We start from the raw sequence: 15,599 nt of genomic DNA, 5'->3' as shown, positions 1-15,599 counted from the left end.
GCCTCTCCTGAGATACACTCCCTTGTCACCTATTTTAATGTCTTTTACGTGCCTGGCAAAGACTTTAATTTTTTAAAAAAATCCTAGGCTTTTAAAACATCTGATTTATTTTTTTAAAAAAATCTGCTATGATTCTTTTTAGCACTGTGTTTTACAGTTGAGAACTACATTATTGATTTGTGCCATTTTATGGTGGTTTTATTGTGCTTTATGAGTTATCATAAACCACCCTGGAAATGTTTGAACTGAAGGGTGATATGCGACATGTTTTAAATAAGAAAAATAAGTAAATAAATTTCCCTGACATAAATCATCTGTCCAAGCTAACATTAGCCAAGGTAGAGTGTGGGGGAGAGGACAGCAGTTATAAATCCAGATACCAATCTTTTTTCCCCCTCCTTCACAGCTAATAAGAGATTCATAGGGAGGGGAGGGGGGATTTTAGGTGGTGAAATGGTGCATGTGTGTGTGTGTGTGTGGGGGGGGAGATTAACTCCCTTGCTCCAGAAACACTTCCCCAATCTAATCCACAGCCCCCAGAGCCTGCTTTTAACTAGAGAAAAAGACTTTGGCGATATGATGATGGATCAAGCACATGACATCTGGTTTGCCCCTATGTTTTTAGGAGTTCCTGTACCTTTAAGAGCCATGGGGCAGATGGAATGTCCAGGGGTGCCTTTTTCAGGCACCTGCACTGACCAACAATCCCTTCTTCTAGACAGCTATTAAAGACACCAGAGGCCTGCCAGCCTTTGCATCTGGGTGCCGTATAACAACCTTCCCCAACCTGGTGACTTCCAGATGTTTTGGGGGCAGGACTGTAGCTCAGTGCGTAGAGCATGTGCTTTGCATGCAAAAGGTCCCAGGTTCAATCCCTGGCATCTCCAGGTAGAGCAGGAAAATCTCCTGCCTGAAACCTGGAGAGCCTTTGCCGCTGGTCAGCGTTGACAAAACTGGGCTAGATGAGCCAATGGTCTGACTCAGTATGAGGCAGCTTCCTATATTGCTATGACTACAACTCCCATCAGCCAATGGTTGGGGATGATGGGAGTGGGACTCAAAAATGTCTGGAGGGCACCAGGTTGGGGAAGGCTGCCTTCTAGAAGGCTGCATAATGTGGTGCAGGTGGATGAGTGGGCTCTTTAAGAACCAGAAAAACTGCATCACACCCAAGGTTTTCCTTCACCCAATTAGGTCAATGGGTTAATTAGGAAATGTAGGTGTGACTGTGTTATATAGAGTCACAGCCCGGGATAATTGAGAGGGTCTAGACTAGGTGAAAGAGCGGTGCTTGATTGCTAAGTTGGCCCAAAACAGAAGAGAAAATATTCTCAGGAGCACTTTAAGACAGAAGAAGCATGGGAGGGATTCTATGTGACCCATTTGGAGAAAGATAAGCTGCTCCTGAGGAAGGAAAGTCCTTTCTGAAATGCATTGTACGTAATAAAAGAAAATTCAGGCACTTGGGAATATTTTCTCTTCTGTTTGGCAGTTTTGAGTGCCTTCCCCTCTTGCTGTTTCCTTGATCTCTAAGTTGGTCAGAAGAAAATGAAGATGAACAGACCCAGGCCAGGAAGGCTGAAGCATGCTACTCTTCTACAGCAGGGCTGTAGCTCAGTGGTAGAGCACCTGCTTTGCATGTAGAAGGCCCCAGGTTTGATCCCTGGCATCTCCAGGTCCCTGGAGAGCTGCTGCTGCCAGTTGGTGTTGACAATACTGAGCTAGATGGACCAACAGCAGAAAGCATCTTCCTACATTTCAAAGGGGTGGGAACTGGATGACACTGACCCCCTCCAACTTGGCCCTCTGCAGGCTGGATGATGTCAGGAGGGTTTGGCCACACACCCTGATGTCACTTGGTCCCTGGCTGAAGTGCCAACTGGGGCACTTACCATGCCGCTCCAATTAGGACAGTGAATGGTGTGCTAAGAGAGCTTCTGCTGTTATCTCTGATGGTTGCTGGGCTGGCCTGGTGGCCAAACTGGCCTGTGTGCTGGAAGTCCCCCATCCCTGTTCTAGAGCAGGGATAGGAAATGTCTGGCCCCTGAGATGTGATTGGATTGCAAATCCCATCATCCCTCACCATGGATATGCTGGCCAGGGCAGATGGGAATTGTAGTCCACCAGCATCTGGAGGATCACATCTTCCTCACCCCTGATCTAAAGCCATCGAATAAACACCCACCAACTCCAGAGGTTAAAAACAAGGATGAGCTATGGAGATTTTCCTACAAACTGAGGACTGATGCAATACAGTTTAGCAAGGGTATGTTGAGATTTCTATTTTTACTTAGATTGTTTATTTCCTACTCCATCTTCCCCCAAGAGCTTGGAGCAAAGAGGAACAGTTGCAAATAAAACCAAAACATTCAATTAAATTGAGTCTTGCACGCCTGAAGGACCTGGGCCAGGTGAAAAAAGAGAGGCAGAGGCAGGTGATGCTACACCAGCTGTGAGGAACCTGTGCTCCTCCAGATTTTGTTGAACATTAATTCCCATCAGTCCCAGACAGCATGGCCAAGGTTGATGGGAGCTGTAATCCAACATCTGGTGGACCACAAATTCCCCAACCCTGTGCTTAGCTCAAAGGGAGGGGTGGGGGGAATAGACTGTGAAGGTCGATCAGCTTCATGCTGTGCTTGACATATGAGCCTGGCTGCTGCGGGAAACAGGATATGAGGTGAGATGGACCTTTAGTCTAGTTCAGCAGCACTGCTCATGTTCAAACCTTCTGCATGATGAATTATCTTGACTAATAGCCTCGTGAATATACTGATAAGATGTAGGGGATTTAAACGCTTCAGTGCAATAAAGATGACAGTGATCTTGGAACAGTGTTGGGTGGGAGTCTGGGTGAAGTTTAGATTACGATCACTTATTTGGGGGGTGGGGGGAGTACCAGCCACAACTGATTCTTAGAAAAAAAAAATCCAAACTATTCCTATTTTTTAAATAAGATCGTCTTCTTCAGATGAAAGCTGGCATGCCATAAATTTAAAAAAACTTCTGGGGTTTTTTTTTGCGGGGGAGGGGAGGAGGATATTATTAGGTGAGGTAACCCCACCTTGGCTATGGCAGCCAACAACAGAGGCCTGTGAGTCTCTGCTCAAAACTTACAGGGAATCAGCATACAGCATCAGCCCTGAGGTGCGTGTGCGTTGGATGATTCAGACAACCTCCAAATGCTCTTGCAAAGTCTCCTTGTAGATGTTCGGAATTTCACCTCTTTCTAGGGGAGGGAGTGTGTGTTTGTGTTTTGACCCAGCCCTTGTTTAAGAACAGAAGATGTTCTGCTGAATTAGACCAACTGGCCAAGTAGATGCCCCCAAGAAGGACATGAGGGCAAGAGTCCTTCCCAGGGCTCCTTGACATGGAGCTTTTATCCTTTGATTGAGATGGCTCCCTCACGGAAGTTTGCAGGCTGTTTACGTGAGGCTGCGATCATGCAAGGCGTCTCCTGCACTAAATGCCCTTTGTTCTGTTTTTAAATAGACTGCAGATAATGAGCTATCAAATTACCCCATTGTGTTCCACTTCAGTTTCCTCCGTGAAAAGCGTTAAAGCGGCAAGAAGAGGAGCGAGATCCCTGAAAGATAACGGAAGACTCAGCTATGGGGGAGAAAGAGGGGGGAAGGGGTAGGGGAAAAGGAAGCATGTGAAAAAGGGAAGTCCCATTTTAAATGCAGGATTTTAGGCTGGTGTAGAGATGTCCCCAGTTGTTGGTCTCTGAGCAGCTAGTCTGAACCCCGAGGTTGCATTGGGACTAGTGGCCACTGGGCCACTGACTGCCTTATCTTTCATGAATTTGCCCAGAAAGCCAGCTAAACTCGCGGCCACTCCTCTTGACATTAAAATGTGTTCTTTGTGTCTCATAAACTAGCCTCTCCTAACTGGGCATCCTCCAGATATGTTGGACTCAACTCCCATCGATCCTCCTGCATATGGATTCAAACTCCAAGCAACTGTTCCTGATTTGACTGGGGCCTTGTTCTGTCAGCCGCACCATAACAATGTAAAAATTAACAAAACAAGTTATCTCTAGAATACTTCCTTATAAACCTCTTTGAAGGATTTCAGAGCAGAAGGTTTGGCAACTAACAAGGCAGAGAGAGGTCAGCAATTATAAAGGAATCTGGGCTGCTCCGTCATGTACACAGAAGTAGCTCTAGATGTCTGGATAAAGAATGCAAATTGCAAGAAGGAAACCAAGTCTTGGAAAGCCCTCCTCAGGAAAAACATGGCAGATCATGGCAGACAGCTATGACTTATAGGAACTAACATGACCTTGGGACTTTCTGGAATTCTTTGCCCCAGCATATCTGGTCGGTTCCTTCCCTTCGTGCCTTGAGGCAAGGGTGGCCACTTACGCATTGCCACAAAAGCGGAAATGCATTGCATCAAAAGAAGACAAAACAGGTCACAGGTTTGCTTAAAATGTGCATGTGCTCAGTTTATAGGTATAGATGCCAATTTCACAATAATTCCTCTCATCTAAATATTCTGTTTCTAAAGGGAAATACAAAACATCTTGCCCAGTAGTGTAGTGGCAAATTCAGAAGTGCAGGGTCCCTTCGAGACAGTCACAGCTACGCCCCCTTCTAAGATTGTACAACCTTGTAAGATATACAGCCTTCAACTGGGATCCAAAAACAGTGCAGCTGACAGTAAGGCAGTGGTATTTCAATTGGACCTTTGAGAAAAGTGCAGTGGTGTTAAAACCTTTTTCACCCACTCACTCAAACACAAATATTTTAGGTTTTCAAAATATGATACTCTATGGAAGCTTCACCCTCTCAACTCAGCCCTCGTGGGCAGATCCCTTCTCATTTAAACAGCCCCCTTGCAGACTCGCTTAGCACCCCAACATTACTCATTAGCCTTTCCTAAGTTCCTTCATTATATCTCCCCCCTCCAACAGAAACATCCACACACCCATCTGGATTGAACTACACACACACAGAGTGGTGTAGTGGTAAATTTGGAAATGCAGGAGCTCATTGTGACAGTCTCCAAGAGCAGTCCAAAAGTTTCAGGCAGCTGTGTCGATCCATATCAACAAATCAGTTCTAGGAGTTTTCATCTCCATCAGGAGCACATCTTTGGTAAAGTGAATAGGTCTTAACTGCGCATTCCAAACCAAGTCATCCCAAATACTTTGCATTCCAACACGGAACAATATCTTGTTGCTTGGAAAATTAATTCCCCCCACAGCGACAGTGAGGATCACAGCTAAGCTCAGAGGGAACAGGGAATTCTGAGCGGGGTGGCAGAGAACATCAGAGTCCCTGCTAATGAAAAAGTGCCGGGGCTGTGTCCCTGCGAGCCCTGCCTCCACCACACTACTGATCTTGCCAGAGTGGGGAAGCCTGTGACCAGATAACCTGTGTGCTTGCTGCTCAGTCTACTGTCCAGATGCTAACTGTTGATGAGCAATGTGAAGGCCCCTGCTGATGGTTCTTTATCATTTAACTCCCACTCCATTCCTTCTGCCAGTGGGAGTGGCTAAACAAACTAGGAAGCCTCCATCCATGGTTTTCTTGAGTATTATACCCAAACTGGGATGGCTGGGTTGTTCCTGTCCTAACAAGCCAGATTCATAAGCTAAGAATGAACCCCGCCAAAGGATTCTGGCTTGTTAGGAGAGGAACACACCAGGGATTCTGGTTTGGATGTAACACTAAACAAATCATGGATGGAGGCTTAGTAGTTTATTTAGCTGCTCCCATAGACAGGGGAAGCCAAGTGGGAGCAACTGAGCAGCATATACCAGTGTGCTTGCTTATGCTTTAGAATACTGGTGTATTGATACATCTGAACCAGCCCATTGTGGAACTCAACCTTTTACTGGTGGAAGAAAACCACCAGTAAACCACACCTAAAAAAGAATATTGTAGAGCTGGAAGTACAGAAAAGGGCAATTAAAATGATCAAGGGGCTCGTGCACCTCCCCTATGAGGGAAGGTTACAACAGCTGGGATTATTTAGCTTGGAGAAGAGGAGGGTAAGGGGAGACATGATAGAGGTGTACAAAATGATGAAGGGTGTGGAGAATGTGGATAGGAACACTTTTTTTCTCCTGCTCACATAATACTAGAACCCGAGGTCATCCCATGAAGCTGATTGGTAGGAGATTCAGGACAGATAAAAGGAAGTCTTTCTTCACACAGCGCATAGTCAAACTATGGAATTCACTCTCACAAGTCATAGTGATGGCCACCAACTTCTATGGCTTTGAAAGGGGGTTAGAGAAATTCCCGGAGATGAAGTCCATCAATGTTTACTAGGCTTGAGGGTAATGTGCTACCTCCAGTACCTGAGGCGGTATGCCTATGTACACCAGTTGCTGGGGAACATGGGTGGGAGGGTGCTGTTGTGCTCATGTCCTGTTTGTGGTTTCCTGGTCAACAGCTGGTTGGCTACTGTGTGAACAGTATGCTGGACTAAATGGATCCTTGGTCTGATCCACCATGGCTCTTCTTATGTTCTTATGCTTTTTTCTGCTCTAGAAAAGCATTCTTTATGGCAGCTGACCCTACTGCATGGAAAAAAGATGTGAAGATTTTCAAGGAATTGTGGGGAAAGCAGAGAAGTGCTGGAGATCTACCTATAACTTCACATAACTATCTTACCACTCCCCCCCCTCTACACACACACACACACACACACACACACACCATATGGAAGACCAAGCTGAACAAATGATTAAAAACAACAACACAAAACACCAAGGTGCTACTATTAAATAAGTCAAGTGGTGCTGATTCAGGACAGGTAGAAGGGAGTGCTACTTCATGCAGCACATCATTGATTTATGGAACATGGGGGCAGAAGACGTGGTTATGGCAACAGGGCTAAACGGCAAAGGGATTTAGACAAATTCATGAGAAAGAAGGTTGATCAGCAGCTATATAGAGACTCCAGGTTTAAGAACGTAAGAACATAAGAAGAGACCTGCTGGATCAGACCAAGGGTCCATCTAGTCCAGCATTCTGTTCACACAGTGGCCAACCAGTTGCCCATGGGAAACCCATTGGAAGGACATGAACAGAACCCTCCCACCCATGTTCCCCAGCAACTGGTGTAGATAGGCAACTGCCTCTGATACTGGAGGTAGCATAGAGTCATCACAGCTAATAGCCATAGTTTAGATGCAGTATATCTCTAAATATGACACTGGGGAGCAACAGTAGGAGAAGGCAATTGCCTGTCTGTGGGCTTCCCAGAGGCATCTACTTGGCCACTGTGGAAACTGGTTGATGAACTAGATCCAACAGGTCTTTCACATTCTTGAAGAGGTAGATAACACCGTTCATGATTCTATGTCTATGGGGCCTTATTGCCTGACCTTGCTTCCTTGCATTCTCTTATTTTCAGCCATGTTTCTTCTCTGGCTGACTATCCAATGCACGGTGGGTGATGCATGGAGGGGATCCTCTCCTCCGTGCTCCAGCCGCCCTGCATTTGCAGCTTGACAGCTGATTTTGGCTGTCTAGCTGGGGGTTTCGGAGTGGAGGGGGGAGGCTGGATCATGCATAGGAAACATCATAATGACAGTTCCGCAGTCTCCTCCCCACCCCTGAGAACGCCTCCTTTCTGCCTGCTCCATGCTGCAGTTACGAGTGCGGAGACAGGGAAGAACCATGCCTCCATTGAGGCAGGGAGGGAGGGGCAGGGAGTGCGGTTTCTGGGAACAGAGCTCAGAGCCCTGCTCCAAGCTTGTTTCCCAGGAACCAAAAAATCCTATAGCCATCTAGACACTCCAGTGGACATAGTATTGCTCTCTCCATGGAACTAGAAGATGCTGCTAACTCCCAGATCCAAATCAGGCAATACTGAATTGACAACAGAGAGGGTTGAATCAATGATTGCAAAAAGACGGGGCCCGGGGTGAGCATGCTGAAGAGCTACAAGCACCCCTAGTTCTCTTGCAGATAGTGTGTGCGCCAAACCGACTGGAAAAAAGTGCTTTGAGATTACATGGATGCCTTTTCTAAAGCCTTTTATCTGTGACAGCGCATTCACAAATGCAAGTTCCCTTATTGATCCTGCAGTCATCAAGAGATGAATATGCAAACTAGCATTTTATATGCAAACTAGTACTTTGTCAAACTAGTAGACAAAGGTGTCAACTAGCAATAAGTTGCTGAAGGACAAAAATCTGACATGAACTGTTTCCAAAGTACTTAGTCTGTGGCTATTCACTGGAAGCTTCATTAATTCTTTCTGTAAAACAGCACTGCGAACAGATGATCTGGTTACTGTACGTTGGCATACTGTGGGATGGGATTCTCTAGCCTCATAAACACACAACTGAGGACTGAGGTATGTGGGTAACACAGTAGAACAATTCAGATGCAGAAGGGAAGTGTAATTTCTACCAGGAACCACTGCAATTGCTTACCAAGGGAGGCAGTATAATTGCTGTGGGTTGGAGTAATTAAACGGAGAGATTAGATATCTTCCTACAGATGATGTGATATCCTCTTCAGATTAAGTTAAAGCAGATAAACACAATAGCCTCTTCCAGTCCATGACACACACGCCAGAATGAATTTTCCTTGCGACACCTGCGTAAACTAGATAAAACTTAGCTGACCCAAGTAGAGCGGGCAAAGTTTATTTTATGTAATTCCCTGGCAATCGATAGAAGCCAGCAGGGAGAGGCTTTGTCAAAGTACTCTTGTCAACGGCAAAGAGCAGACACAGCAAGAACCGATGTGCCCAATTAGAACACTAGGAGGGTGGCTATTCTTGCCATTTGAGAAGTAAATGAATGGAGTAAAAATGCCACACTCCCAAAGGGTATCAATCAGTTTTAGAACAGAAGTGAAATGGGAAAATAATTTGGGATTGCAGGACAACATCTGGCGGCTTCTAAAACTGACTGTGCCACAAATGCTGGGTCAGTTCCAATGTCATGTTTTGAATCTGAATGAGTGCTGTGGAATGATTCCCATGGAGCAATATAGATGAGAAATCCTCTTGGATTCTACAGAGAGCACCCACAAGCCAAAGCCTACAAGAATCTAGTATCTTGGTTGTAGATCTTTCCTACACGACCTGACATAACATGTTCTCCATGTAACACCCATAGGAATCATGCCAGTTGATCCAGTGAACAAAATTAACAATGCCCTTGGAGTGACAAAAGTGGGGATCTGTGTGAAACAGGGTGAAGGGCCTGGAACTCAGAGGATGCAAATCCTCCTTAGCCAAGCCTCCCTTCCCAACTCCAGACACGCACACTCCACAATCCTTCCTGTGCAGTATTCACATCTCACTAGTCAGACGGGTGGGAGCACAGCCCCCCCCTCCACTCCTCAGGGAGGCAGCACGAAAACAGCTGAACAGTAAGGGGGAAAGGGGGAGAGATTGCGGGGAGGGGTAAGACCTGGCAGGAGGTTGGGGGGTGAGACATCTGCGGAGGTTCCTTACCCCTGCTGCACACAAAGCTAAGAGGAATTGTGGGCTGAGGACTCATTCAAGGATATGCTGAGCTGTGTGGAACACTGCTTTACATGCACCATCCATCATATGCACCATCCATCATATAAACATTGCCCCTTAAGGGATGAAAACATGAACGATTTCTCAGCTCCCATTTGTGGGCCATGCGAAACCTTGAATAGTTAAGTGCTTTCAGAACATCCGAAGCTGCCTTGTAATGGATGAAACCATTTGTCCATCCTGCTCAGTATTGCCTGCTTTGATTGGCAGCTTCTCTCCAGGGTCTCAGGCAAAGAGATGGACTTTCCCATCACCTGCTACCTGTTCCTTTAAACTGGAATTGCCAGGGACAGAACTTGCGACCTTCAGCAGGCAAAGCATGTGCCCTACCACTGACCTGCATCAGATCCAGATTTAGTCATGCTTAGAACAGACCCACTAAAAACACTAGGGCTTAATTTAGCCATGCCTTAATTTGTCCCATTAACTGCAGTGGGTGTACTCTAAGCATGACTAAGTCTGGATCTAACCTCTGGGTTTTCTCCCCAAGGGCAAGAAGTACTGCCAAGGCATTGTGGATACCAGATGATCAGATCGGTTGCATTTCAGTAGCATTATGTTGATTACTAAGAACTGCTGCGCCTCAGTGCTATGGCGGTCTAAGTTTTTTTAAAAAGATGTTTTCATGAGTTCTTCACAAGACCTTCACAAGTCTTCACAATAAACTGGTGATAAAACTGTGGAGAGCTACCACGAGTCAGTGTAGATCGGCCTTCCCCAACCAGGTGCCCTCCAGATGTTTTGGACTTCAGCTGCCACCTGCCCCAGCCAGCATGGCCAGTGCTCAGGAATGCTGGGAGTTCTTCACAAGTTCTTCACAAGTTCTTCACAAGTCCAAGATACCCTGCTCTTGTATAAACCACCCCTAAAATTTCAGCAAAATCCTTCTTTCCAGCCCAACCCCATTGTTCCCTATTCACCTTGAAGGATGCCAGAGGACACCCTTCACTCTCCCCACAAGCCCTGCTCTTTATTAGGTTATATAGTGAGAGCAATATTCAGATATAGTGTTTTTCCCCTCTGGAAACTAATTACACCAGTGATGAATTTTTAAAAGTTAGGTCAGAATGCAAAACTGATGTGTTTTTTTCAGGAAAAAGACCCACAAGCAGGGAAGTTTTCACCAGAGTGGTGCTAAGAGCACCTGTTACAGAGCAGTCCTATGCATGTCTACTCAGCCTCACTTCCGAGTTCAATGGGACTTGCTCCCAGGTAAGTGTGTATAGCATCGGGATGCGAATGCTGTTAATATGGAACCAAAAGAGATGCACTTCCTAGCTGAATGTTAGCCGCCTTAGGTTTTACATCTGAACTGCAAACCCAGGAGACCAAAAAAAACCCAAAACAAAAATCCCACTTAGGCAACCACTTCCGGAATATGTCTTGGATTTCTGCCCTCTCAGGGCCCTTTTCTGGAAAATGCAGGTAGATTTTCTATTTGAACATGTGTCCCAGTTTAAGGGGATAAAATATAGGTAGGTAAAATGTTCCGTCAGAATCAGTGGAGGCTGGTGGCTCCTATGTCAGTGGCGAGGTGAATCCATTCTGGGTTCCAGTCAGAACTAGTCAGAACTCTAATGGAACTATACAAGGTGCTTCAGCTGAAGACCTGAAGTTCCGACTGAAACCCAGAGCGGATTCACCACCCCAGTGACACTGGCGCCACCAGCCTCCACTAAATCTGCTCCAGCGAGTTTCCAGAGAGAGAAAGGAACAGAAGACTATCCAGCTCAGCATCGCCCATCTACACCAGCCTTCCCCAACCGGGGGCCTTCCAGATGTGTTGGGCTACAACTCCCAGCATTCCCGAGCATTGGCCATGCTGCCTGGGGCCGGTGGCAGCTGAAGTCCAAAACATTTGGAGGGCACCTGGTTGGGGAAGGCCGATCTATACTGACTCGCGGTAGCTCTCCAGGGCTTTATCGCCAGGCCTTCCCAAGACCCACGGGGCGATGCCAGGCGCCGACCGGCGACCTTTTCCTCGCGAAGCCTGCGCTTTGCCACCGTCCTACTGCCGTTCCCCAAGCAGCTGCAACACAGGAAGTTGCCTTCCACCCACTCAGAGCATTGGCCCCTGTCAGTTCAGCGTCGTCTCCTCGGCACTGTGGCTCTCCAGGGGGTCTTCAGACACCGGGGAGCTCTTTCCCCAGCGCTGCCCGGAGATGCCGGGGAGGGGGTCGATCCTGGGGCCCTCGGCACGCCAGACAGGTGCTCTGCCACCCCGCGCCGCGGCCGCCCACGCCGCAGCCGGCCTCTGGCATCTGGGCGCATCGATGCGCTTTGTTTCTCCGAGTCCCGCGTCTTCTTTGTCTCCATCGGAGACAAAAGAGAAAGGGCTCGGGTCTTGGCCGCGCCTGGAGACCGGCCAGGACGGCCAGACGCACAAGCCACCAAAGGGTGTGCGCCCCCCCCCCGCCCAACACAACAGGACCCTCCCCGCAGCATCCTCCCGCTCCAAAACGCCTTCCGAGCTGGCCGCGCACAATCGCGGGGGAGACGCAGGGCGGGCGAAGCGCATCGCCCCGCCGCAGGCCGAAGCAGCGGCCAGCCCAGCCCGGCGCCAGCCCACCGGCGCCACCATCCGCGGGCCGGGCCGGGCCGGGCCGGGCCGGGCCGGGCCGGGCCCAGGCGCCCTTGCTCACCAGCTGTCCCTGGAGAAAGAGCGAAGGAAGCGGATCCCGGGCGCGGGGATGGCGCGCATGGTGGGTGGCTGCGGGCAGCGGGCGCGATGGTTCCTCCTCTCCGGGCACGGGCGATCGTGCCGGGTGGTGCCTGGGGAGCTGGCGCTGCTCGGGGCTGGGCGCCCGCTGGCATTTAAATGCCCCGCTGGAGCCCGGCCGCCGGCACACGCCGGTGATTCAGGCCGCCTCCCCGCCCCGGCGCGGCCAGCGAGCGGGCGGGAGAGCGAGGGCAGGCGGGAGGGAGGGAAGTGCCTGCCCGGGCCGCCCCTCCCTGCGCGGCGGCGGCGGCGGCGGCGGCAGCGGCTGGCTGGCAGGCCCGGCGGAGTCACATGCTGCGCCCGAGGCACAGAGCCCGCGCGCTGCAGCAACCTTCTCGCCGCGATCTGCCGTCAGGGAGCCACGCCGATAGGACGCGCCTGCCTCTCCCCGGGCCCGCAGAAGGCTGGCGAATCGCCCTCCTGTCGGCTGAGGTGCTGAGCGGCAGAAATCAACACAAGAGCAAGCCGCCTCGTTAGACCAGCTCAGGCTGCTTGTCTGTTCCAGCCTTCCCCAGCCTGGTCCCCCACCTCGCCAAGATGGTTTGGGCTTCAACTCCCATCAGCATGGACAATGGTCAGGAATCCTTGGAGTTGTGGTCCAAAACATCTGGAGGGCATGGCGGGGGGGGGGGGAGGATGGTCTCCTCTCACCCCCACTGGGTCTGCAGGAGATGGGTCTTCCATCAAGTGCTACCTTGTCCTTGCAAGTTGTAGTGATGGCCACCACTCTGGATGGCTTTAAAAGGGGATTGGACAAATTCCTGGAGGAGGCAGCTATCAATGGCTAGTAGTCCTGATGTCTATGTGCTACCTCCAGTACCAGAGGCAGTGAGCTTATGAACACCAGTTGCTGGGGAACATGGGCAGGAGGGTGCTGCACTCATGTCCTGCTTGTGCGTTTACCACGTGCAGCTGGTTGTCCACTGTGTGTGAACAGAATGCTGGACTAGATGGTCCCTTGGTCTGATCCAGCAGGTCTCTTCATATGTTCTTATGATCTTCTGTGCACAAAGCAGGTGCTCTTAACCACTGAGTTCTGATCCCTCACCACACAGAGAGGATCGTAGCACCTTAAAGACTAACAGATACATTGTGGCAGGATCTTTCCTGAACCAGAGAGGTCACGACTGGCATCGTACATCCCTAAACATACATGAAGTGGGTTTTTGTTTGTTTTGGTATTGATTTACAATCTGGCAGTTGTAACTGGAGTCTTTCTGACGGAGGTAAGCCTCTCTTGAGTACTCTAAAGCAGGAGTAGGCAACCTTTTGGCAGCCAGGGGCACATTTGGCAATTTGGGAAGCTGTTGTGGGCACCCCCACAAAATGGGCACACTGCAGATGGAAACAGTACAGATGAAAACATCTGTCAGGGTGGAAACTGAGCCCATAGAACCCCAGAGCAGTTCTGATTCTGAGGAGGAACAGCAATCCGTGGGAGAGGAGCCCGCTCATCCCTCACAGGCACAGCAGCTGGCAGAGATTCCTCCTGCCAGCATTCCTGAGATAGGTAGTGATGCTGGCAGTGAGAGAGTGAGGGAGGGGGGCTTGCTAGATGCTCGACACAGACGCAGGGAGCGATGAGCGATGGGGGGCGTGGAAAGGAGGCGTAGTGCCCGGATGGCGCACAAGCAACGGTCGCGTCCCATGGACCCAAGGTAAAGGGGGAGAAACTCTCCCTAGCCCATAAGTTCGGGGTCTGCGAGTGATTCTCCTTCTAACAGGGACCAACTGCCTAAACTGGAGTATAGGCTACTCTGCTGTTCATTGCTTAGTCGCTGGTGATTAGCATCTGAAAGAGTCATTAAGTTGTAAAAGGATTAAAGCCTTGAAAAGAATCCTTTTGTCTGTGTCTTGAGTTGGCTATTGGAGTAGACTGAAAGAGGCCACTAGGGCGCTCCTGACATCTACCTGTAGCCAGCTGCTGTCTTCATTTCCTCTGAATGTCTCTGAGCCCCGCATGTGGCCCAGAGGTATTCATGGGAATAGAGAATGGGAACAGTTAGAGGCCTTCACTTTGCTTTGAAGCAATCCCAGCTGCAGATGAGACATTTTGTTATTAAAAAAAAGAAAGTAGGAGGAGTAAGGCACCTTGGTGGGCTCCAAGAAAGGTGTTCAAGGGCGCACTGGTGCGCATCTTAACCACCTTGCCTACCCCTGCTCTAAAGAGTGGGATATAATTCTGTTCATATGTATAATATGCATATTATGATATTATAAATAATATTATGTAAAAATAATAGGTAATAAAATAAGAGCACACCATGCATGCACACACATGCAGACACGTGCACACACACACTTGGGGACACAGACACTAACCTATGAATACTTCTGCCTTAGCCAGCCAGGCTTTTCCACTCATTCCCTTTTATTAGCAACATCTTTTTCTCTTCTCTACTCTCCACCCCTTTTTTTGGTTTAACATCTAGCCGCAGGAAGAGTTTTGTGAAACTTGAAAGCTAGCTCGCTACTTTGTGATTTTTTTGTTGGAATGAATAAAGGTATAGTGCTACTGTTATCTTACTTTTCTTTTATGGACCAAAACAGATGCCTACATTTTTATTTTATTTTTGTTCGAGGCTGAAACAGATGTAAGAGACAAGGGCTTTAAAACAAGCATGTAAGCAAGTCAAAGCTCTGGTGTTTAAGTGCTCTTTATGAAAGTGCTCTTTACACAATGATGGGGTTCGCATGACATGCCAACCCACAGTGGGTTGACATTTGAACAACACAGTGGGTTGTCATTTTGTCCAAACCTGGACCGCTTCCATCAGGGTGGCTTATCTTTTGTGAATAAGCCACCCTGACAACCTGTGGCTTGCTCTTGAGGTAGTTTAACCCACAATGGGCTGATGTGTCACCAAACCCAGCAAAGCCAACCCATCATGGGTTGCGGTGATAGGGTACATAGCCGCTTGGCAAGAGCAGCAAACCCCCCTGCTGGTCTTCCAGAGTGATCTCGCCCATCCCATGCCACAGTGATGCCACAGCCCCTCCACTGTTACCCAAATGGCACTTTGGAGGGGCTGTCACTCATTTGCCATCCCCCTTTAATACACACACACACACACCCTGAGACTTGTGCAAATAGAGCTGTTTTATTATCTATCTATTTATCTGTCTCTCTAATTTTTTCAGCCCCAGGAATTTGCGCAAATGTCTTCGTAATTTTTTTTTTAAAAAATTGGTCTTTTGCAGTTGCGTAAGCGCACACTTGCAGCTGTCTAACATATATAGCTTTGCCTTGTCAATGCCCTTGTATGCATTTCCCCTCAAAGGGAACCAAGTGGGGTATGAAACATACACGGAAATTGACGAGATGAGACTGGCTGATTTGACAGCTGTTGACAATGACAGGTCAGGAAAAGAG

General features: G+C 48.6%; 1 protein-coding gene across 5 annotated transcripts in view; it reads right to left on the bottom strand.

Moving 5' to 3' along the window:
- The window catches only part of SLC37A2 (solute carrier family 37 member 2), a 72,129-nt gene extending 59,744 nt beyond the window's left edge, over positions 1–12,385 (bottom strand). For all 5 annotated transcript variants that reach the window (XR_014783727.1, XM_084803813.1, XM_084803810.1 and 2 more), the window contains exon 1: positions 12,150–12,385. Coding sequence is in view for 3 of the 5 variants with exons in the window: in XM_084803810.1 (XP_084659936.1) it covers positions 12,150–12,208 (59 nt within the window). In the remaining 2 variants the exon portion in view is untranslated. The remainder of the gene's footprint in view (positions 1–12,149) is intronic.
- Positions 12,386–15,599: the final 3,214 nt, after the last annotated feature.

The sequence above is a fragment of the Heloderma suspectum genome, chromosome 6 (assembly GCF_057233095.1).
Source record: "Heloderma suspectum isolate Gila_16-S chromosome 6, 16-S_ref, whole genome shotgun sequence".
NCBI lineage: Eukaryota > Metazoa > Chordata > Lepidosauria > Squamata > Helodermatidae > Heloderma > Heloderma suspectum.
Note: the sequence above shows the minus strand (reverse complement) of the source record. Positions and strands in the feature narration are given on the sequence as shown.